Source organism: Castanea sativa, chromosome 2, assembly GCF_040712315.1.
Source record: "Castanea sativa cultivar Marrone di Chiusa Pesio chromosome 2, ASM4071231v1".
NCBI lineage: Eukaryota > Viridiplantae > Streptophyta > Magnoliopsida > Fagales > Fagaceae > Castanea > Castanea sativa.
In genome coordinates this window covers 29,018,794-29,041,960 of record NC_134014.1, presented here as the reverse complement: position 1 = coordinate 29,041,960, position 23,167 = coordinate 29,018,794, and the positions used below count along the sequence as shown (strand labels likewise).

The window sequence follows — 23,167 nt, the reverse complement described above, 5'->3', positions numbered from 1 at the left end:
TTCATATGAGATCTTTAATATAAAAAATGAATGTATAGGATAAGGTCTCACGCTCACCTTATTAGACCTGTGGTTAATAAACATGTGGTTTGTTCGATTTTAAAAAAATGGGTACTTCAGATCGCGTTGATCATGTTGTGTAAACAAAAATGCAGATGGAGGGACTGAATTTTCCCATTTTTGAAATTTTGGAGATCAAACCTATAATTTTTTTTTTTGAGGAATTAAAATCAAAGTTACACCAAATTTCAAGGAAAAAAATTATAATTTATTATTTTTCCTGTCTTAAGTTCCTGTGGTGTTCCTCTTGTATGTTTATTTTTGAGTGCCACGGTTGTGAGCTTAAAGAACACAAGCTAGTGCGGAGTGCCCAATTTTAAATGTGCAGATTCCCAAAAAGAAACTCGTAACACCTCCGCTATCATGAATTTTGGGGAGGGAGATAATGAAACATTAGTATTATGGAACACTGTCACGTCCAAAAACATTATTTATGGTTGTGGAAGTTATTTTGCCAAGCATTTCAATCAAAAATGAACTGAAAAGAAGGTACTTATGTGTTTCCATGCTACAACAGATATTCCCACTCGCATCTCTTTTAGACTTTTTAAGCTAAAATCTGTGTTTACATCTTCAGAACTTGTACACATCTGAGCTATCAGCACCAAGCATAAAAAAGCCACACTTCCACTGAGTTGCTTGAGATCGCAAATACAACCGTGTTCTAGTGCACATAAATGGATAAGTGTTCCAAACCGTAGCTATCATTTACATTTGCAAAGATCAATAGTGCTTAATCATACATTGCCAACCTACTTTAAAAGCGAGCAGTGAGTCAAGGAAAAAAAGACGCTTTTTACTGAGGTTGTGGCCGTGTCTGGACAATGTAGATATCTTTGCCAACAACACATCCTTCCACATCCTGTGGACAGCCAAACTTCTGTTCAAGGAAAAACCCGACTGCACAAAGGCGCTGACCAAGCTGCCTACGGTAAATTGGATCAACTGTCAATGGCTTTTTGCTGTAGTCTACAGTCAAATGGCTAACTTCCCCATCAGCAGGACCTGCACCCAGTACGAGAAGCTCCTCACTGAAATTCGCAAATGCCAGGGTTCGCACCAGGCCATCAAACTTCCCAGAGGATAGACGCCAGGGAGTTCCACGGGTACCTGAGGCCAGAGTTTCACCAAGGCCTGAAGCAATCTCAGCCTCGACAGAATTGTGATCATGGTCTGTTGGGCTAAGTGTGTGGAGTACAAAGGACAGGTCTGGTGAAAGCATTTCCTGCACCAGAACTGCCATAGTAGCTTCATTCTGAGGCACACCAGCAGTTCTTCGGCTTAGAACTGCTCTCCGAGTGTATAACGAAGCCCATACTTGGCTAACAGCATTTCCAAAAACTGTTGGATTTGAAGGACAAACATTGGGAATTGAGTCATAAAGTCCAGCAGCTGACATTCCAGCCAAGTCCTCAACATTGGCACTTGAACGAACAATTAAGCGCACATTGCCTGGAAATATTCTCCCTATGCTATCAATGATGTCTTTTGGGGGTTGTAGGGATGAGATCAGTTCCTGTAATTTCCAGCACAGTTTGTCAAGTTCACCACCTTCCAGTTTGGCTGTTTCAATCTGTTCTAGGAGAGACCTGAATGTTTCAACAGATTTGCTTTGCTCTAATGCCAATTCCATTGAGCCAAAGGGAATCACTGCCCCTGCTGGGACATGAAATGAAGCCGGCACCCCCTGATCACTGTATACTGTTTTTAAAACAAGAAATCCATGAGAAGATTAGCAAAACATTAGAGACAAGAATTTAACCAAAATTTTCTATTAATGAGAATCAATAACTAGTCCTCCATTTTATGGAATAGTATGCCCAGCAATTTTTCTCTAGCTACACTCTAATGCAGCTTGTTGAAATTATTATTTTAAGGTTTCATGTAACTCTATTTAGCAACCAGTCAAGGTAGTGTCCATAACATTGGCTTCAAATAATGTCGCGGTAGCAAGCTGTCAAGGTGCAAGATCCAGACATCATGGATGGGCACCTATTAAAATCCTAGTGGTTCTAATGTGGTATATAAAACAGATCATGATCAAGTAAGGTCATGGTTCTAGTGTGGTCTACATTACATTTAGAGGTAATTATAAATCAATATACAAAACTTTGAGCACAACTAATGGTATAGGAATTCAGCCAAAAAAATAAAATAAAAAATTACTAATGATATTGATATAGGAGCATTTCTTTTTGCATATTCTTTGAAATAACATTGAAGTTTCTTTTGCTAATGGCCATATGGCTTAGTGTCACTTCCTCCCCCATCTACGATGTGCACGCAACAAGAAGAGATTGAGATGATTTTTTTTTTTTTTTCCTGGATATATGATGTCCATGTACGACTAAATTCCCCATGGAAATTTCACATATTATAATGTGCCCATGCAATAGTTCTGATATCATGGGTTAATAGGAAGTACAGGTAATGGCACTATTCTCCATAATTTAATAAGCATGATGAACAGAAGTTAAGGGCCTGTTTGGATTTTTTTTGGTCATCACTTATCACTCCTCACTCAATTTTTGTCACTCATTACTCATCACTTAAAATATCCCAATTTTCCCAAACACACCCGTTTGGCACCATCACTCAACTTGTTATCACTCAAATATTTTACTATTTTGTGGGACTCATGCCTGACTCACTCACACCCCCTAATAACTCTCTCTCTCTCTCTCTCTCTCTCTCTCTCTCTCTCTCATGTCTTTCTTTTTGGTCTTTTCTGCATTGGGTTGTATGGAGACCTCCCTCCACCCTCTTCGACCGACGAAGACAAGCCCAGCAACACCACCATCTAGTCCAGCAGCACCAAGATGGCTCCACCAACTCTCCACAAGTCCTCTTCGGTCTTCGCTCCGCCGCAAAACATTCTCAAATCTCAAACCAAGGCCAAAACCCCCAATCCAGCACTAGCGGCGCAGCCGAAGAGCGTGACATCGTTTGCGGCTTCGGCAATGCCATTGCTGATAAAGGAAGACTCGGCGCAGCCGGCATTGGTTGGGGTGACGTTGTCGGTGATCGAGGAGTACAATCCGACGAGCCCGAATGACTACGAGGAGTACAGGAGGGAGAGGAAGAAGAGGGCGATGGAGGTGGAGATGCGGGGGGAGCTCGAACCCAGTGAAAGAAGAAAAAAAAAAAAACCCAGAAACCCGAACCCAGTGAAAGAAGAAGGAAAAAAGAAGAAGTAGTGTGAAAGGAAAAGGAAAGAAAAAAGAAGAAGAAGAAGAAGACCACTCACCAAACCCAGTGAGAAAAAAAAAATAAAAAAATAAAAAAATAAATAAAAAGTGGTCAAAAGTTGCGGCTGACTTGACTAGTGGGTCCCTCAATTAATGTTTAATTACGGAAATTCCATTGAAAACAGAGTTATGGAAACTGAAAACACTTAAAATGTGTTTTCAATTTCCATAACTCATCACTCAAAAATCAGAGTTATGAGTGATGGAAACAAAAACTGGAAACAAAATCCAAACAACCTTCTCAGCCATGGGTCCCACCATTTTTTAGTTATGAGTTATAGAAACAGAGTTATAAGTTATGGAAACAGCAAATCCAAACAGCCTCTAAGCCATCAACATCAGATCAAGTTTTGGGGAAAACCAGAAAGTATATCATGTTTTAAAATGCAACTTTGAGGCCATGACTACTTTCCAAGAGTACATCATGTTCTAAACAATATGTATAAATAATTACAACTGAATATCATGTTTTCCGCATTGAATGTAGCTGTCAAGGGATTATACATGCATGATGGTCCTGCAAATCCACATGAACATATCATTTAAGGATCCGGCTTCCCTCCCATTTAAAAGTCTCCCATTCTCTCCCAGTTTAATACTGAAGAACAACACATGGCATATACAATCTAAAGGTTACAAAGAAGGCACGCCAAATAAAAATTTCTCTCCTAATTTGTCTCTTTCTGCCCTTCCCAACAAGCCTTTCTCCTCTTCTTTGCCTCTCGCTCCTTCCCCATTACCACCACCGCCTAAGCTTCAGAGGCATCGAAATCAAAGCTTGCCAAAGAAGAAGGGGCAAAACGGGACACTGGGTTAGGAAATTAAAAAGAGTGAAAGATCCTTGAGGCCTTATGGGAAACAAAGCAAGCTATACTGTGCGAGGGAGGTAGGTATGCAGTTTACCATCGTTGTCCTTAACTCCACCTTCTCTTGGACTGCACACCACTCAGGTCCTTGTCCAACATGCCATGAATGATATAAATTCCCCAAGCACAGACTCACATCTTGTCCATTTTGGGTTTCTTTGTGCTTTTTTTTTTTTTTTTTTTTTTTATAATTTCTTTTCTCTGATCAAACTGTATTTTTTATTGCTTTTCAGGTTGTGGAATTTTTTGATTTTGTGAAATCTTTTGAATTGTTCTTTTCAATTAGATGTTAATGCTATGACCAATTCTCTGGTAACATTGACAGTGGGTATTATTAATTACTCTCTCTATCATTGATTACTACGAGCATTGACCCCTTCTTCTCTGGAAAGCTCTGATCTTGGCACCTTTGATCAGGTGATGACAGTGATTTTGGGGGAGAGAGAGAGACGCAAATAAGAGGGGGAAGTCTTGTTGTAGAGAGAAAGAAAGAACGAAACTAAAAGAGATAACTGTATTTGACATGGATTTGTTTTTAACCTTGGATTGTGTATTTGCCACGTTCATCAGTATTAAAATGGGAGAGAAAGGGCGGCTTTTAAATGGGAAGTGAACCGGACCCATCATTTGATTTCCTGTTAACTAAGATAAGCTTGCAATCCAGAACTACCTCAATAAATTTTACAAAACTAGCATCACTATGAACCAATCAATAAATAGTTCAAAAGGAGACAAATTAAGTAAATAGTTTGGAAACAAGGAGACAGCTGTCATGTTTATATTATGGCCATTAGGAAGGATAAATTTTCATAAGACACTCATGTTGTTAAGGATTTTCTTTTAGGGAGAAAAAGAGAAAAGATGCAATCCTGACACCACATCTGTTACCTTTCTCAGAAACAGCTGATAAAGAAGCTAAGTGACCACAAGTGGCTGCCTTTGCACCTGAATTCTGCGCAACTGCATCAGCAAGCAGTAAAACTCCTCCAGTAATAGAACCCTGGATAAAGATACATCTATTACCACTTCGTCAAAGCATCTGACATTTTGAGTTGAGGAAGCCAGAATAATAAATAAACAACATCACACCTGATTGGAGTCAGGGGCCTTGACAGCAGACCAGGAAGGCTCATGAGGTCCTGGGGATACAACTCTGGATGAACCATCACCTGCTAGAGCTTTCCCAGCAAAATCGCTAATGCTATTATTTGGTATAGATGGAAATAGGTTAACACCAGTTGAGGATGCTTCTAACCTGTAAAATTCCACAAATGCAGAAACAAAAAGAAAAAGTACAATCATGAGATCACATGATGCAGCTCATCAATAACAATGGAATTTCAAAAACTTATAGATTAATTCAACAAAAATACTAATTTTAGATAATAATAAAAAATAAAAAAAGAGAGATTCCAGACAAATAACCTCACAGATTTTCCCGTAAATTTTTTTATATCAGCAACTTTCTCATCATCTTCACATGTCACAAAGACAACCTTTTCCTATAATTACCATTAAAAATATATTTTATCAACATATTTTAATTCAACATCTTGTAAGAAATATGACATGCTTAGTGAGAAGAGACTTGCTTGTCGGGCCCTAACACCAAGATGAGATAAGTGAGGAAGCTCTTGCAGAAGTATTACTCCTACTATGTTGCTCCCAGCAGCCGTTACCTGGTAGATATTCAACTGTAAGTTTAAATGTCTACACACTTGATGCTATGTATTACGATGTGATGATATACAAAAAATAAGTGTTAGTAAGATATAGCATTTTTAAACCTCCTCATCTCCATCGGCTTTGTTGACAACAAGAATAACAGGTCCTTGAACTGATGATGGTAATGAACCAGGTACAATGCTTTCAACCTGAAGTCAAGTATTCCAGTGTTAATGGATAACAGTGTCATGACATATTGGCCAAGGTACAGAGCGAAATGACAGGCAACAAGCTGACTTATGCATCTTAAGAGAGTTTATAGCACCAGACACAAACACACACACACACACACACACACACACACACACACACACACACACTCACACATAACAAGAAATAATAGCTTCATCAGTTTGTGTGAAGCAAATAATCTGAAATAAAACGGCCATGATTCAAGTAAATTGGATTTGGAGAAAGCTTATAACCATGTACATTGATAGTTTATATTATACATGTAGAGTGGTCTGATTTTGGAAGAATGGAGGTGGATATATTTTTGTATATACATTTTATATTATACATGTAGAGCGGTCTGATTTTGGAAGAATGGAGATGGATTTCTTTTGGTGTATCTACAATTCACTTTTCTTTTTCTTTTTTTTGATAGGTAATAGATGTCTTCATTAAAAAAAAAAGTACATCATGTTCATGATGATGAACAGAATGTACTAGAGACAAATACAAACAAATCAAATAGAGAAAGAATGCACAAAATCAAAAATGAAAATACATTGTGTAAAACCCCAAGTACGAGACCACCCAAACAATGTCCCAACTAGCAAAGACTTCAAAGAATCCGCAAATTTCTCAATGTCCTCAAAAGTGCAGGTATTTCGTTCCCTCCAAATTAGCCACATTAAACAGGCTGGAACCATATTCCAGACCGTAGAGGAGTGTAATCCCAAATAATTCTCCCATGCAAAAAGAAGAGAAACAACCGTCCTTGGCATCACCCACTGCAAACCAAACATCAAAAACACTTCACTCCATAAGGCGTGTGTGAACTTGCAATGAAGTAAGAGATGATCCACTGTTTCTCCATCACAACGGCACAAGCAACACCAATTAACCAAAGACAAGTTCCTTTTTACAAGGTTGTCAATAGTAAGAATACTATCTCGAGCTACAGTCCACAAAAAGAAAAACGCTTTTGTAGGTACCTTACTACTCCAAATACATTTCCCCGGGAAAAGAAAGGTAGGAGGGGCAGATAATGAATTATAGAAATCGCGCACATCAAAAACACCATTCGAGCTTAACTTCCAAAACAACCTATCAGTCCCCTCACCCCTAGGCATTTTGAAATAAATAAGCTCATAAAAAGCAAACACTGTCTCCTCCTCCCAATCATCAAGAGACCTGTGGACATGAATATTCCAACTCCTACTACCACCATCTGGTGAAATAATAATCAACTCAGAAATCCAGGCTCCTTTACCTATAGCACGAGAGAAAAGATCAGGGTAAAGATCCGGGAATGTGCCCACACCAAATATCATACTAGAATCAAATACAAAGACCTTCTTCCACCACATACAACACATGACCAAAGAAACTCTCAACACCTTTCCTAATATTTTTCCACATTCCACATCCCTGAGCACCTCTACTAACTCTAGTGCACCAACCTCCACTAGACTCTCCATACTTGGTAGCTATAACCTGACGCCATAAGTGATTGATTTCATTTCCAGAACGCCACAACCATTTTTCAAGCAGGGCTTGATCAAACAACTCAAACCTCCTGTTTCAACTGGCCAACACACCTTATTCCAAGCAACAAGAGGATATTTTAAAGCTTCCTCAGAACTCCCCCACAAGAAATTTCTTTGGATCCTTTCTAATCTATCTACCACAGCTAGAGGGATAGTAAACAAGGATAAGAAATAGGTGGAAAATCTTGATAGGGTACTTTTCAATAAGGTTAATCTACCCCCTTTTGACAAATATAAACGTTTCCAACCAGAAAGCTTCTTCTCCATATTTTTTATAATAGGATTCCAAATTGATGGATCCTTAAAATGAGCTCCAAGAGGCAAACCCAAGTAAATCATGGGCAGCCTACCAACATTGCAACTTAAGACACCAGCCAGAGTATCCAAACTTCCTACCACCCCCACTAGAACAATCTCACTATTCCCAATATTAACTTTCAAGCCTGTGATAGCCTCAAAGAAAATCATCACCATTCGAATATATAAAAGTTGTTCCCCAATTGCATCACAAAAAAGGATAGTGTCATCAGCAAAAAGAAGATGAAAAATATGCAAACCTCCTTGTGAGCGGGAATTCGCTTGAAAACCCCTAATAAAGCCTCCCTCTTCTGTTCTTTTCAACAACCTACTCAAAACTTCCATCACCAACAGGAAAAGAAGTAGAGACAAGGAATCCCCTTGGTGAAGGCCCCGAGTACTACCAAAAAAACCCACTAGAGAGCCATTAACAAGAACTAAAAATTGGACTTTCGAAATACAAAACTTCATCCACCTCCCCCACTTCTCTCCAAAACCCATCATCTCCATGAGATAATACATAACATTCCAATTCACATGATCATAAGCCTTCTCAATATCCAACTTGAAAATCACACTTGGAATACAACTCTTCATTCTACAATCCATACATTCATTAGCAATGAGAATGGAATCAAGAATCTGTCTCCCCCCAACAAAAGAATTTAGAGAATTAGATATAAGTTTATCCAAACACAACAAAGCCTATGTGCCAACACTTTTGATAGCAACTTATACAAACTACCCACAAGGCTAATAGGACGAAAGTCCTTAATGTTAATAGCATTGGTCTTCATAGGAATCAAACATAAGAAAGTGGCATTAAGGGATTTTTCAAAGATGCAAGTTCTATGAAAATCCACAAAAAAAGCCATAACATCTTCTTCTACCAACACTTTTAGAAAAAAAATCCATAGTAAAACCATCTGGCCTAGGTGCCTTATCACCTTCAGCCTCCTTTAAAATTGCAAGAATCTCCTCCTTATCAAACTCCCTCTCTAAAGATAGTCTCTCAGACTCATCCAAACAAGCAAATTCCAAGCCATCAATAATAGGTCTCCAAGATTCAAGCTCTTGATATAGATTCTTATAGAATTCCACCACTTGAGCTTGAACCTCCCTGTCATCCTCATAAAGCACACCCTCAACCTCCACCCCCCTAATTTGATTGGTTCGCCTGTGTGAGTTAGCCAACCTATGGAAAAACCGAGTATTATTATCCCCATCTTTTTTTATGAACAAGGCCTTGGATTTTTGCCTCCAAGAAATTTCCTCCAAAGAAGCTAAATGCTCGATATCAGCTTTGATTGCAATTCTTCTAGATCTATCTTCCAGAGACAAAACCTGCAGCTTTTCTCTCATATCAAGCTCCAACAACACAGTCAACAGACATTTCTTCCTAAAAGCCACATCCCCAAACACATGCTTATTCTTCAAATCACCTTTCAAAACCTTCAATTTACAAGCTAAAGCATAACTTGGAGGCCCCACAAAGTGATAACCCCTCCACCACTGCTGAACGCGATCCACAAAACCCTCCACTTTCAGCCACATATTTTCAAATTTAAAAGCACTCTTCCCCCTCAACATACCTCCTGCCTCCACTAAAATAGGACAATGATTTGACAACACCAGAGGAAGAGACTTTTGTGTCACATCCAAAAAATCATCCTCCCAGTCAGCTGAAATCAGAGCCCTATCAATTCTGGACATGGAAGGATTATTAGAATCATGAAACCAGGTGTAATCACCTCCCTCCAAAGGCAGATCAACCATACTGTGTTTCTCAAAAAAGTTATAAAGAATTTAAACATGGCTGAGCTAAAAGAGTTACAACCAAGCCTCTCTACCGAATATCTGATGATGTTAAAATCACCAATCAAACACCAGACCGAACTCCACCGCAATCTTATAGAATCAAGTTCCACCCACATATCATTCCTAGCACTCATTCCTAGCACTGTCATCAGATGGACCGTACACCCCTGAACATACCCATTCAAAACCATCTACCACTCCCTTCAACAAAACAGAAACAGAAAATCTACCTACAAAATGATCAACTTTCTCAAACACCCTCCTATCCCACGCCAACCAAATACCCCCAGCAGTGTGAATTGCATCCAAAACTGCCCAATCTACAAATGGGCTGCCCCATAAACTTTTCACAATTTTAGAGTTTGTACCGTCCAATTTGGTTTCCTGTAAACAAATAACATCACCCTTCCACTCCTTAAGCAAAATTTTCAAAATAACCCTCTTATGAAAATTATTTAAACCCCTCACATTCCAAGATAGGATTTTTAAATTCATGGATACTGATCTGTGCCCAACCCAATGAATTTCAAACTACCTTTAGAGTTTGTACCAACCTTCCTATCATAATTAATGGAAGAGACTAAACTCCTTAATTCCCTGGTATCTTTCTTACTTTTGTTCCCTGTCCTACTAGAATTGACAACTTCAATTTTTTCTTCCCAAACTTTCTCCAGTTTTGTGAAAAAAACAATGCACTGACTCTCACAAGAGTCAATAGGAAAACCCACATTCTTGCCAAAACCCTTGATCATCCTTTTCACCCAAACCGATGGCTCTAAAACCTCCTTTGGAAAACCATCATCTGTTGCACACTCCTCTGCAAACAAAACCAAAGCTTCATTGGGATCCCACTTAGCTAAAGGACCACCTTCCCAGGAATGACAATCCTCCTCTCCAAAACCCAAAGTCTCTACCTCCCCACTTGGGTCAGTTGCCAAAGCATCAAGAGGAGAGAAGATTAGGACCCATTAAATTATTGCATCGAAGCATGTCAACCAACTCCTCACCCACCAATTTTGCCGGAGAAACAACATCAACACTTGGATTATCTTCAGACAGAGGTAACTTTAAGCTCAACTTTCCAAGACACATAGGAAACCAAACCAGAGGTTGCGTCGGCCCTTGGTGGCCCCTCCAAATTCTTAGAGCTCTCCCTAAAACATTTGTAAAAATGTTTTTTCCTAAAATCCCACTGACTTAATTCAGATAAGCATGCAATAATCCAGTCCAAGCCCAAACAACCCATACGAATAGAACCATGAAAGATACCCCGATGTTCTGTAATGGAAAAAGAATCAAATATTCCACCATCAAAAACCAAAGAAATTTTTTTTGAACCTATCCGAAAAACATGTGATTTCCCCTTAAGCACCTCAGGTTTAGGAAAAGGCTTGGCAGCTTGGGGTAGAGAAAGAGTAAGAAGCTTTGTAGATAGGGGTGATGAGTGGTTGGATACTGAGAGATTGGTGGGGGGTGGTGGCGGGTTAGTGTCTGAAAGGTGGTGAATGTTTTTAACAATTGTGGAGATAGGACATAGTTGTTGGGATTGGCCAAAGGGATTCGGCCAAAAGAAAGGGGCATAAGGAAATTGGGGTAGCAAGGCTGGGAAGGAGAAGGGGGGGTAAGGTGGGAATGAAAATGGATGAGGCAGTGATGGTGGTGGCAGGGGGAGAGGTGGTGGGGGAAGGGAGAGGGGTGAGTTTGAAGGGTTTATGGCAGGGGATCCTTTCTCCTGTTATTTTTGTTGTTGTTATGGAAGCACTTACTAAAAAGTTAACAAAGGGGAAGGGGCCATTGGCTGGTTCCATCATGAGAAATGTTGACACTGATTCATTGGTGGTTACTCATCTACTATTTTTTTATTAGACCTTAATATTTTGGGTAGATCCAAACCAGATTTGCTTCTAAGATGTGGGTTTTATTTTGAAGCTATCTTCGGACAAAAGGTTGAGACCAAGTAGAGGCATACAAGTGAGTTTTCTATCACTATAGGTTTTGCGTCGAGGATCAACATTAAATCCGTATCTCTTTGCACTAGTCATGGATGAGCTCACTAGATCAATTCAAGTGAAAGTCCCTTGGTGTATGCCATTCCCAAATGATATAGTTTTAGTAGATGAAACTTGATGTTGAGCTAGTGTCAAGTTAGAAATTTAAAGAGATACTTTAGAATCTAAGGTTTTCAGCTAAGTAGAACTAAAGCAAAGTAAATGGAATATAAATTAAATAAAAATAGAAATAAAGATAAAGGGTTTGTAAGACTTGATGGTCCATAGATACCAACGAGTGAGTGCTTTTGATATTTTAGATCAATAATTCATAAGGATGGAGAGATTGAAAAGGATGAGAATCATAGGGTAAGAACCAGGGGGATAAAGTGGAAAAGCCTATCAGAAATATTGTTTAAATGTAGAATGCCTATAAAGTTATAGGTATAATTCTATAAGACTGTTATAAGACTAGTTATACTTCATGGTACAAAATGTTGGGCTATTAAGAAACATATTTATAAAATGAGTGTAGATGAAATGAAAATGTTAAGATAGATAAGTGGAAATACAAGGAAAGTTAGTATTCAATGAGGAAATTTTGTTAAAAGACAAGGGTGGTCCCTTTTAATAAAAAGATGATCACTTAAGATGTGTTATGAGGGTAGTTTCGCCATATTGTATTTAGGGCCTAATATATAAATAATAGATAGTATTAGGGTTAATAAGGTTTTTACCCTAAGCCAAATCTCTGGCTTACATGGTATCAAAGCAAGTAATCTTGAGTTCGAATTAGATCTCCACCCTATCTCCCATTTAGAAAGTTATAATTCTCACATGTTAAGGCTCAATTATTAAGGGGAAATAAGGGCCCATGCACTATGGGGAAAATGGATAAGTGATTAAATACATTATCTAACAGTTTAAGCTTTTGGGATCAAGTAGTAATTTATCACATGAAATTGTGAATTATCTGTCATTGCTTTGTGTAGTTTAAACTTCCTGTATATGGGGTTCGATGGGTAATGCCGAAGAGAGTAGTGGATCTGCTGTTTGGTAGGGGGAAGTAATTTGGTATACACAGGATCCTTTGTTTAGAATATTGCCCCTCTGTGCTTAACTGCTTATTACAGGTGGTATAGAGTAAGACGAATTATCACACATTTAACAGAATAAAATCTGGATTATTGAGCTGAAATCAATGTTTATGACTTTATTAGAGTGGTCTTGAGTTTTAGGAAAAGAAATTTTCCTTTTTCCATGATGCAAACTAGCTCATGCTGCCACAAACTTCCAAAAGAATTCCCTAGGGAAATTCTAAGGAAGATGTGAAAAAAGAAATGGGCCAAAATTTGTATAGCAGGTTCTCTGATCCAGCCTGTCACCACTCACCAACAATGTGAAGCTCACGTGACTTATAACACCACCACCACCCCCCCCCCCCCCCCCCCCCAAAAAAAAAAAAAAAACTTAAGCTCACATGCCAAGCAATGGAACACAAAACCTAAAACAAACAGCATGAAGATTAAATTTTACCCAACACCTAGGGTGGAGGCCATGCTCATGGATTTGAACGAAATGCCTTTATAAAGAAGGATGAATACATGGTCAGCTCTTATGGACAGTGTTGGAAAGTAAAATACCAAATCAAGACATTGATTGCTAGAGAAAATAATGGGATTGAGACAATCAATATCCAATTCAATTTTAAATTATCATTGACTTTTAGGCATAATCTCCATCATAAATATGGATTCCATTGTAATGTAGTATCAAGAAATGTATATGAGAAAACATAGCCCTTTGTGCTCTTGTCCCGTGGATGTAGGCCAAGGGGCCAAACCACATAATTCCCTTGTGTTCTTGTTCTCTCTTTCCTTGCTTCCACCTTCTCTACAATATTCTCTATTTCATTTTGATTTTAGCAGACTGAAATTTCTTTAAAGGCCTATTCTCTATTTCATTTTGACTTTAGCAGACAGAAATTTCTTTAAAGGCCTATTCAATTGCTTTATAGCCTATATAGGGCAAAGACGCAATTTACTGCAAACTAATGTTCCCAGAACAAGAACATCCCAACTCTGAGAACCAAGTGTGCTTCTAACAGCTTTTAAATGAAGGGTACAGACCTCCAAAAGCTTTACAAGTTGCAAGTTAGAACAAAAATCAACCAAATCAGAGGCAATTTGAACATCAACCTTGAAATTTCTTTCTTTACTTGATTCTTTTTTAATTTTTTTTTTTTTGGGAGGCGGGGGGTTAGGGGAGGCTGGACAACCTAGTATTTGATGTTATTTCAATCAAGGAAATTGAGGTTACCTTAACTAATGTTCCCAGAGCAGCTCCTGGAACAAGAACATCCCAACCTTGAGAACCAACTGTGCTTCTAACAGCTTTTAAAAGAAGGGTACATAGTTTTGAAACCTGAAAAATTATACTACAGATGACATTGCCAGTAGAAGTTAGAGAAGAATACTAGTTAGATAATCAATTCAGTAATCACAAGGTCCAGAAAACTAACATTAGATAAATCTGCAAACCGTATTAGCCTACAGATAAATAGAAATTTTGTCCAAAATATTTAAAACAAAGTTGTCATACCCAGCACGAATCTCAGCTTCAGCATATGTCCTTACACTGTTCTCAGGGATTCCAAAAGCTTTTCCTAGCATCTGCAAGTGCCATGACATAACGTTATGAACTTCAGGTCACTTCATTTTAAAGTTTAGCATCACATACTGAGATGGTTTTGCCATTTTCTTTTTTCACATATTGTAGTAATTTAGCATCACGAAACATTAAAAAGAATTACCGCTGCAGTTCATAATTCTAACACACAAGAAAAATAGTATTTTACAAAATCATCATCCAAGAAGACCCACATGCAGGTTTCGAATCTTTAATAATAGGATACATAGATATTTTCAACCTAAAAGAAAAGCAAATTCTTTTCTTTTTCCTTTCTTACCTGGACTTTTTGAGGGAATATTTGAAGAAGCGTTTCAGAATATTCTTCAGTTAGCCTCCTGGCTCTATCAAGAGTAGCTTTAAGCCTTAATGCCCAGATCATCTTGCCATCTTCACTTCCTTCATTATTCATTTTGGAGGGGGGGGGGGTGTGGGGGAAGAGACCCAGGTTATGAATTTTGATGCAAGCCTAAATATTGTATTATATTAATCATATAATAGAGAACTAAAGCAAAAAGAAGATGATGGCACCTTCCCTTTCAGAGAGACCTCTCTCTCTCCAAGCAAGAAGTTCATTTTCAATGGCAGCAGATTCGTCTGGCTTCCAACCAGATAACCCTAACTGATGAATGCCAACAACAAGTGCACCAAGAGGATCATTCCAAGAGTTTATATTCCTAGCTTCCACACTCTTTGCCAGCCAATGAGCCCCTCCCACAGTTTCAAGCACATTGAGGAATCTATTCAAATCAATGAGGGTCAGCGAGGCTTTTAATCCAGGAAGTATTGATTAACAAAGAAAGATGATAAATTTTTGGTGACAATTTATAGTGATCTAGTACATGGGTTGTAATTACTACTCCAGTCATGGCATTCCATTGCCAGCTTAAACACTTGATGCACATGTATCTGTGTTTATATGTCTCATATTCTGACCAAATATATTTTTAACTGTATTTAAATTTGAAATTAATATGAAACGATCAAAAAACAACATTGATGAAACTAAAAATGACAAAACAGTATTTTTACACAGTTTCCAAAATTTTACAATAAGGGTCTGTCTGATCGCATTTTTTAAAAGCAATTTTCAGTCATTTAAAAATTTCAAAATAAAAATATAAAAATAGAAAGGTAACCATCATTCTGCATCTCTTGAAGTAAATAAATACAAACTCTATTGTAATAATCTTAAAAGATGTCCAACACATGTTGACAGAGACTATCTTGACAAGTTTCCAACATGCCAAATGGTTCATAGGAAAGTGTTTCAGATTTATTGGAATGAATAACATGCCATTATAAACATTAAAAAATGTGCTTATGTCCTCCATAACAAGAAATCCCAGAATTCTACATACCTACTTAAAAGAACAAATGAATAGTCCTCTAACCCGATCTCACATAGTCGCCACTGTCCTCCCAAGAGAGATAGAGAGGTCAAATTTCAACATAGCTAAATGTTGCAACAAAGAAAAATGATCTCACCATCTCACCTTTTGACGCATAGCTATCGCAGCATCAGGGGCATCATTTCTAAGACCGCTTTCAAGTCTCTTTACAATTATTTCTCTGAGAGCATTCAAAGATTGCATGGTTTTGAATAAAAGATCAATGGCAATGTTTTCTGAAGAACTACTTGATTCAACAGCATCCAAATTCTGAAAAAATAAATAATAATAAATAAATAAAATTTTCCACATATAAGATCAGATGCCAAAAAACTATTAATTAACCCTTAACAAAATGGATGTATTGATATAAAAGCAGCTCAAGGATAAAGGTAGGTGTTGTTTTTGGGAGGGGGTGGGGGAGATCAGACAAGTACTATTAAGTAGAAAAGGTGGAAAGCACAACTTTGTGCTTGCTTTGATGACCATTGCTCATGATTTCTTCTTTTTACTCTTTCTTTTCTTTTTTTTTTTTTTTTTTCTTTTTTCTTTTTTGTGGTTCAGAACTGATGACTTTGTAGAATAGTAAATCAGACTGTTATAGTTACATATATAAGCAGAGAGATTATCTTCCCCTTGGTCTTGCTTCCCCTGTTAGAATGTTTCTGGAGATACTTCTCAGAAACATAAGTAACAGAGCAAGCATAAATGCATAAAAAGATCTAAAAATCCGAATTAAAATCTTATTTATACCTAGAATAATTATGACTAGACATTCAAAACAATATAAGTTGTGCTTCAATTGCACTTCACATGTTGGTGCTACACATGAAGATTTCTAAGTTGACAAAACTGAAAAATCGTTCTACATATAGCAACTTGACTCTTATCCTTGGCTGCTTCAGCTATTGAGTTTACAATCAAAATGTAGTTATGTAGCAATACCTTGTATGTTCAGATTCACATCTCAGTTGCTGGCTATAAAAATACATGACCTCAACAGATGAAATTTAAGAAGATCTAAAAATGAAGATCCACCTTTTTGCACTCCAAAAACAATGTCAGAGCAGGAAGGCCACGCTCATCCATTGATTCACTGATTGATTCTAGTTGTTCGGCAAGGCTGCAAAAAGCTCAGTCATAAATGAATGACTAACCAACCAATTTAGAATGTTGCAATTACATTCAAAGCACAAACTTTATATTGGAGTACTCTCCAGCTCCAAATTTTTGAACTTGGAAGTTGGGACAAGTCATATAATTATACCAAAGTAAACTGTTCATATATTATAAGTAAATTAGGTTAGGTGAGTTTTGTTCTGGGGATGCAGAACTAATTTTCAAAACTGTTATAAATGTGTCATGAAAGCTTTCAGGCAATCAGAGGTGTATATAATTTTATGTGAACTTTTAACTTCATATCAAACCTTCCAGCATTGAAGAAATCTTTGAGTTCTTTATGAAAAATTTTGAACTGCTCCACAAATGCTTCATTATATTCTCCAGGGTTTTGGGTAATTCTTGCAAGCATAGCTTCAGTAGCAACCAAATCTTCTGGGCCCGCATTACGGTGAAGCTTGTTTTGTATTGTGTGCTTTATTTCTTGCTGGAATTTGAAAAATAAAAAAATAACAGAATTAGCAGATCATATTATTACGAAGAAAATCCATGCAAGCTCAGCAAAGAATAACCTTGAGGTCATGAGGGATATCATTCCGATGAGCAATATCTCTAATACGAGTTAGAGGAACAGATGCAGTAAATTCTGCCTTAAAAGAAGGCAGACATGGATGAATCTTGCGGATAACAAGTACTTCCTGAACAACAGAAGAAAAGCCATTAACTGAGAGACACAAAAGAAGCATAAACATAAAAGAAATGAAAATGTATCATGCATCTTTTGAAATAGCAAGGCATTTGTTAAGCAGCCTACTAGATAAAGGTCATTATTCCTCTTCTTTTTTTTGGGGGGGAGGGGGGTCACAAAAATGAATTTAGAAATACTTTGGGCTTATCCTGCAGCACTTCATTCTAAATAATAGATTCCCGAGCCAATGAAGTCCTAGCACAGTGATCAATGACTAAAGGCATAAGCAGTTTTAGAAAGGCCAACACATCTAAGAAACATATTTTCCTGACTATAATTGAGATTTGAAACAGCTTTTGTTTCCTTGTTCTGAGCACTTGTATATCTGAGCTCCAGGATTGATGTGTAAAGAAAGAACTTATGAAGCATTTAAGCAACTATACATGGTATTCTTAAGTCAAATTAGAAGGAAAGTACCTCTATCAACTTTTTTATAACATGGACTTTATTGAAAACAACAGACCAATTTCTTCAGAGATCAAATTGCTGAAATTCAAGGCCCCCACATCAAGCACATATAACCATGAACTGACTCTCCCTAGACTTATAGACTTAGTTTGTTGCTAAAGAAGATCAAGGTTCATGGGTGGCACTAAGGGGGGAAAAAAGTCATCACACCACATATAAAGATGAACTTCATCTTAACTTAAAGTGAGCCAGCATTCAGAAATGGGGAGGCAAGTGAGCCCATTTAGATGTTAAATGAAGGCAATTGTAAATAAGAAAGATAAAGTTGCAAGATCAAATATCAATTCCTTTTTTAATATTATCCAACTCAACATTATACTTAACATAAATATTGAACTTAATGGAACACTCGTGAGATGAGAAGAAAAAGACTCGAATGTTGCAGTTTAAGACATCCAAAAAGATTGAGAGTTCTAGTATGTGCATAACAGATCAGTATCTACAATAATAACAGCATATCAACCTCTACCAATTGGCATATATAAGAGTGTTGTAAACTACAAAGAGAAATCATTACTCCATATCCATGTCAAATAAAATGGTAGAACACCTGAGGTGAAATATTTTTCCCACAAGAAACTCGTTCCAATTCACGAAACATAAGCCTGGATATCTCAGCATGCCTATTTGGCCGGTGATGACCTCCATCTTCAAAGCAAGGAATTTGCCCTATGTTTATCCACTGCATAAGAAGAAGATCTAAGAAAAGCATGCAAGTATTAACTTGAAGATAGAAGCAGAACCAAAGTATCAGAGATAACCTTCAGATATATGGCTGAATATATGAGAGCCTCCAACCGATCCTCAGTTTGTAAACTTTCAACTAATAGCTCACGTACAACTTCAAGCTTCATCAATAAAAGGGAAAGCAAGCAAGAATGAAAAGAGATGTTATTACATGAAGTTAATCAAAGAATTGGACAATAAACTCCCTCTATCTATTATTAAATAAAAATAGAATACTCCCTCTGTCACCTAACTAGTTTCCTGTTTTGACAAACACAAAGAGAGAGAGAGAGAGAGAGAGAGAGCAAATTAATTCTGATGACAACTCACTCTTGATAGTATCTTTTTGAAATTACCCTTTTTAAATGCTCTAACAGTTGAAGGGTAGACACATTGTTTGGTTTTAATTTTATGATTAAGGGTAATGTGGAAAATAAAATCATTAGTGCTTTGGACATTCATTTTAACACACATCAAAAAGGACAACGTTCATTATGGGACTATTGAAGTAAAACATTATTTTTTAGATATTGGTTAAAATGATTTCCTAACATCTTAATTTTTTTGGGATGGTAATTTATCATGATATTAGAATAAGTAATCCTAAGTTTGAAGTTTTTTCCCACTCTATCTCCCATTTAAAAAGTTGAAAATTTACGTGTTGGGCCCTACTTATTGAGGAGTCTGGACCCACATGTCAGGGGAAGTGTGAGAATATTGGTTAATTGATTAAATTCATCCTTTCCTAACAACTCATACAGTTATGCTCCAGCAGCTCTGATAAAATAAGGCTGGTATCCTTTCAGGTCCAAGGGCTTTCCCAGCACCTATATGACTCACTGCCTCAGCAACTTCCCCTTCTGTAAATGGCCTAAGAACTGCTTCTGTTCAAAGGTAAGCATAGGGATAGGGAGCCCCTGCAACACAAAACCAAGGTTCTGCCATTCCCTTCTATCAGGTGGGGAAAAAATAGCTTGAAAATTTCTCAAGAATTCCTCTTGAATCTTGGCTGCGTCCTCCAACCATATGCCCTCACTGGATCGAATACTATTCTATTATATACCACAAACAACACAACTGAGCAACAATAACAATAGGGGATACCCTATAATAGGGCATTGCCCAATCAAGATTGATAGGAAATCATATATTCTTATCTACTTGAATCGGATTCTCTAACAAGTTAAACTATTCAATAGACTAAGGCTGTTAAATATAATTTATAACAACATGAAAATAGGAGTTAGGTGCTTCTTTCCACTTCAGTACTAACATAATCTAAATTGCATTTGAATTAGATTAGATGACATGAGCACCACAACTGAGCAAACAATGACAACAACAACAACAACAATACGGATGCTGTATAATAGTGAATTGCCCCCATCAAGATTGATTGAAAATCATATATTCTTTCCTACTTCACTAGATTTCCCTAACAACTTAAATTATTCAATAGATTAAGGATGTTAAATCTAAGTTATAACAACCTGAAAAATAGTCATTCGGTGCTTCTTTTCAATTTTTTACCTGTGTTTGTGCACTTGTGTGTATACACATGCACAATGTTATTCACCGTTCAAGCATTTGTTAAGATATCAAGTTATCAACCATTTGGTTCTACTAATCAATACAAAATGTAAAAGGTTTTCCACCTTTATGGTTTGTAGATCTATATGAATGATTTGCATCAATAAATAACCTTACCAAAGTACATGAAAACAGATGATGTCCCATCAACCTTTACTGGGTGCCGCCCAATAATTGTTTATCTCATATTAATGATAGAGCAGCACAACAACCATGCAATATATAGACACTATACATGCCTTTTATTTGTATTATATTGATGTCCAGCTGAAAAATTATTAGACATTCCCGAAGTAAAGTGGCATGATACTCCCTCCTCTCACGTGAATGGTAGATCCCCATAAATTTAATTACTAGGACCCACTATTATGTGAGAGGACAGAGTACCATGTCATACTCTCGAAGTACTGAATAATCACTCTGTCAATATAGCCTACAAATTAATAACTGAAGGCATTATAAATAGTTATTTATATTCTAGAAACTACAGCTGCGAACACTGAGATCAATTTTGCAAACAAAACAGCTAAATACACAAAAGACAACATACATAGAGAAACAAATAAAATGTGGAATGTAACATATAGCTATTATAAAAAAATTCCCATCAATCTAAATGTAGGAAGAAGCACTATCACTAGCAGTACCTTTTTCCGCCAATTCCTCGCACTTCGATCACCTTCAACTAACTTGAGAGCCAAGCCTTCAAGACCAGAAGTGTCCCATCTTCTATCTGATTCCCGATTTCGATGCTCATTCGATTGCATGAAAGACGCAGATTTCCCCTGCCATTGCCCGACAAAAGGACTCGCATCCACTTCCAAAGGACTAGCAGCAGTAGTAATAGCAGACCCATTATCACCAAAATCCTCTTCCGCCTGCTCCTCATTTTCCCCAAAGCTCAAAGGCAATAACTCCACAGCCTCCCCTGTTGCATTCCATTTACAAACCACCCCAAAACTCCCTCCCTTAGGCAACTTCAAGACGCGGTTATCCCCACTTTCCCACACCACACTCTTGCCCTTGCCAACAATCACAAACTTAAACTCCACAGACTCTCCTCCTTGCAATTCCAACTCGCATACCCATCCATTTTCCGTCCAATTCAGCATAACATTCTTCTTCCAAGATCCAAATTCTTTGGCTGATCCCAAAATCACAACATGCTCTCCAAATTTAACTTGGTGATCCAGCCTAACATTCAACTGTACCTTCCCACGTCCCGGCTTAGACTTCATCTTCTTTTTAGTCTTTTTCTTCTCCTCCTCTCTGCCAAAAATGGAACATGAAAAAGTATAATTCCGGGTTTTTTTTTTAAAGTTAATCTTATTATTCTAATTCTAGTGATCTTCAATCAGATTCAAGTAAGCTTTCATATTGTGCTCTTTGATTTAGTTTAATCAAGTTCCTAGTTGTTAATCATAATTACTTAGTTCGATCGATCCAATTTACTTTGTAGTAATTGTGTTCATTTCAATCACTAAAATAAAAGTCCTCCTAATTGAGACATTTCCGAAGCCATTATTAAAGTTCACTACTCGATGTTGAATTGATTCCTCCAGTTAGAAAGAAATAAATTTATAATCACAGCAACCAAACAGAGGGAATGAGAGAAGATGAAGATGAAGATGAAGATGAAGATGAACAACCTGGCGGTTTCGGTAGATGAAACGCCACAGACGATGATTCGAGAAGAGCGTTTAGAAACGTCCATGTTGAGAGGGAGAGAAATTCGGGAACTGTAGAAAGAGGTATTGGAAAGGAAGTGGAAGTGCTTGCGAGGAAGATCACTTCGTGAAGAAGAAGAAGTAGCAGCAGCAGCGTAACAATGCAAGGGAACATGCAAAGAATCCATTGCTGAGAGCTGTAGTAGTCTAGAATAGAGTAGAGGTGAGTTTGTACTTGAAGGAAGGAAGCCAAAGATAAGCACTGAATTCTGAAGGAGAGAGTGGAGATTTGAGAGTGGCTCACCGTTGGTGTGTATTCGCCACGTGTACGGAAGGGAAATTTTTTTTTTTTTTTAATATCATTTGTCGTAACTCGTAAACGAGATCATGCTACGCATCTGTGGTCCCCAATAATATCTCGCTTACATATGAACATCTATCGAAGCATTGACAGACTGTCCACTTTAAAATCTCTACAACCGACTATGTTTTTAATAAATCTCTCCGTCTATTTCTCTGACTCACCAAATGCCACATTTTTCGATTAAAAAAAAAACAATAAAAATAGAAGGTATGAACTACGGACATGACCATGCATCAATAGTCAATAGTCAATAGTCAATAGTCAAGAACTGATGACAAAAATTGAACATGTTAATCAAGGATGCTCTAGATATCAATTCAATGAAATTATAACATGTCCAACAAAGTAAGGCTACACAGACTCAATGAGAGAGAGAGAGAGAGAGAGAGAGTGATTGAATAATCTTTATATTTATGTAGATTCTATGTGTATAATATTGTACAATTAATAGAATAGAGAGCCCTATATACGCAGAGTATGTGTGAAGTATAAATAATATGAGTATACTACAAATACAATATACCAAGCTAAGCCCAATAGGTTAGCCTAAACTAAGCTATATATTAACATCCCCTCTCAAACTCGAGGTGGCAATGAGGAAGCCAATTAGAGTTTGGATATAAGATCTCGAAGACGACCAAGCGAGTGAGTCTTAGTGAAGATATCAACTGGTTAATCGGTAGAGGAGA

The 23,167-nt window shown here is 37.4% G+C and overlaps 1 protein-coding gene across 1 annotated transcript; it reads right to left on the bottom strand.

The window, feature by feature from the left end:
• Positions 1-534: 534 nt before the first annotated feature.
• LOC142623571 (phosphoglucan, water dikinase, chloroplastic) lies at positions 535-22,374 on the bottom strand. The gene is made up of 19 exons (XM_075797010.1): positions 22,097-22,374; positions 21,095-21,716; positions 18,893-18,979; positions 18,682-18,813; positions 17,488-17,613; positions 17,224-17,402; positions 16,835-16,919; positions 15,902-16,066; positions 15,767-15,819; positions 14,937-15,145; positions 14,686-14,804; positions 14,319-14,389; positions 14,037-14,154; positions 5,962-6,048; positions 5,767-5,853; positions 5,600-5,676; positions 5,264-5,429; positions 5,063-5,174; positions 535-1,761 (listed from the first exon to the last, which is right to left on the bottom strand). Exons 1-19 carry the CDS (start codon positions 22,300-22,302, stop codon positions 857-859), a joined length of 3,606 nt encoding a protein of 1,201 aa, XP_075653125.1. The 5' UTR covers positions 22,303-22,374; the 3' UTR covers positions 535-856.
• Between the last annotated feature and the right edge of the window lie 793 nt (positions 22,375-23,167).

What these genes read in the sequence shown, in the direction of transcription:
- LOC142623571 (XM_075797010.1), bottom strand. Translation starts at nt 22,302, where the DNA reads ATGGATTCTTTGCATGTTCCCTTGCATTGTTACGCTGCTGCTGCTACT. An exon ending in CGAGGAATTGGCGGAAAAAG is followed by an intron (nt 18,980 to 21,094) that starts GTACTGCTAGTG and finishes TTATTGATGAAG; the next exon opens with CTTGAAGTTGTACGTGAGCT. An exon ending in CGATAGCTATGCGTCAAAAG is followed by an intron (nt 15,820 to 15,901) that starts GTGAGATGGTGA and finishes TTGGGAGGACAG; the next exon opens with TGGCGACTATGTGAGATCGG.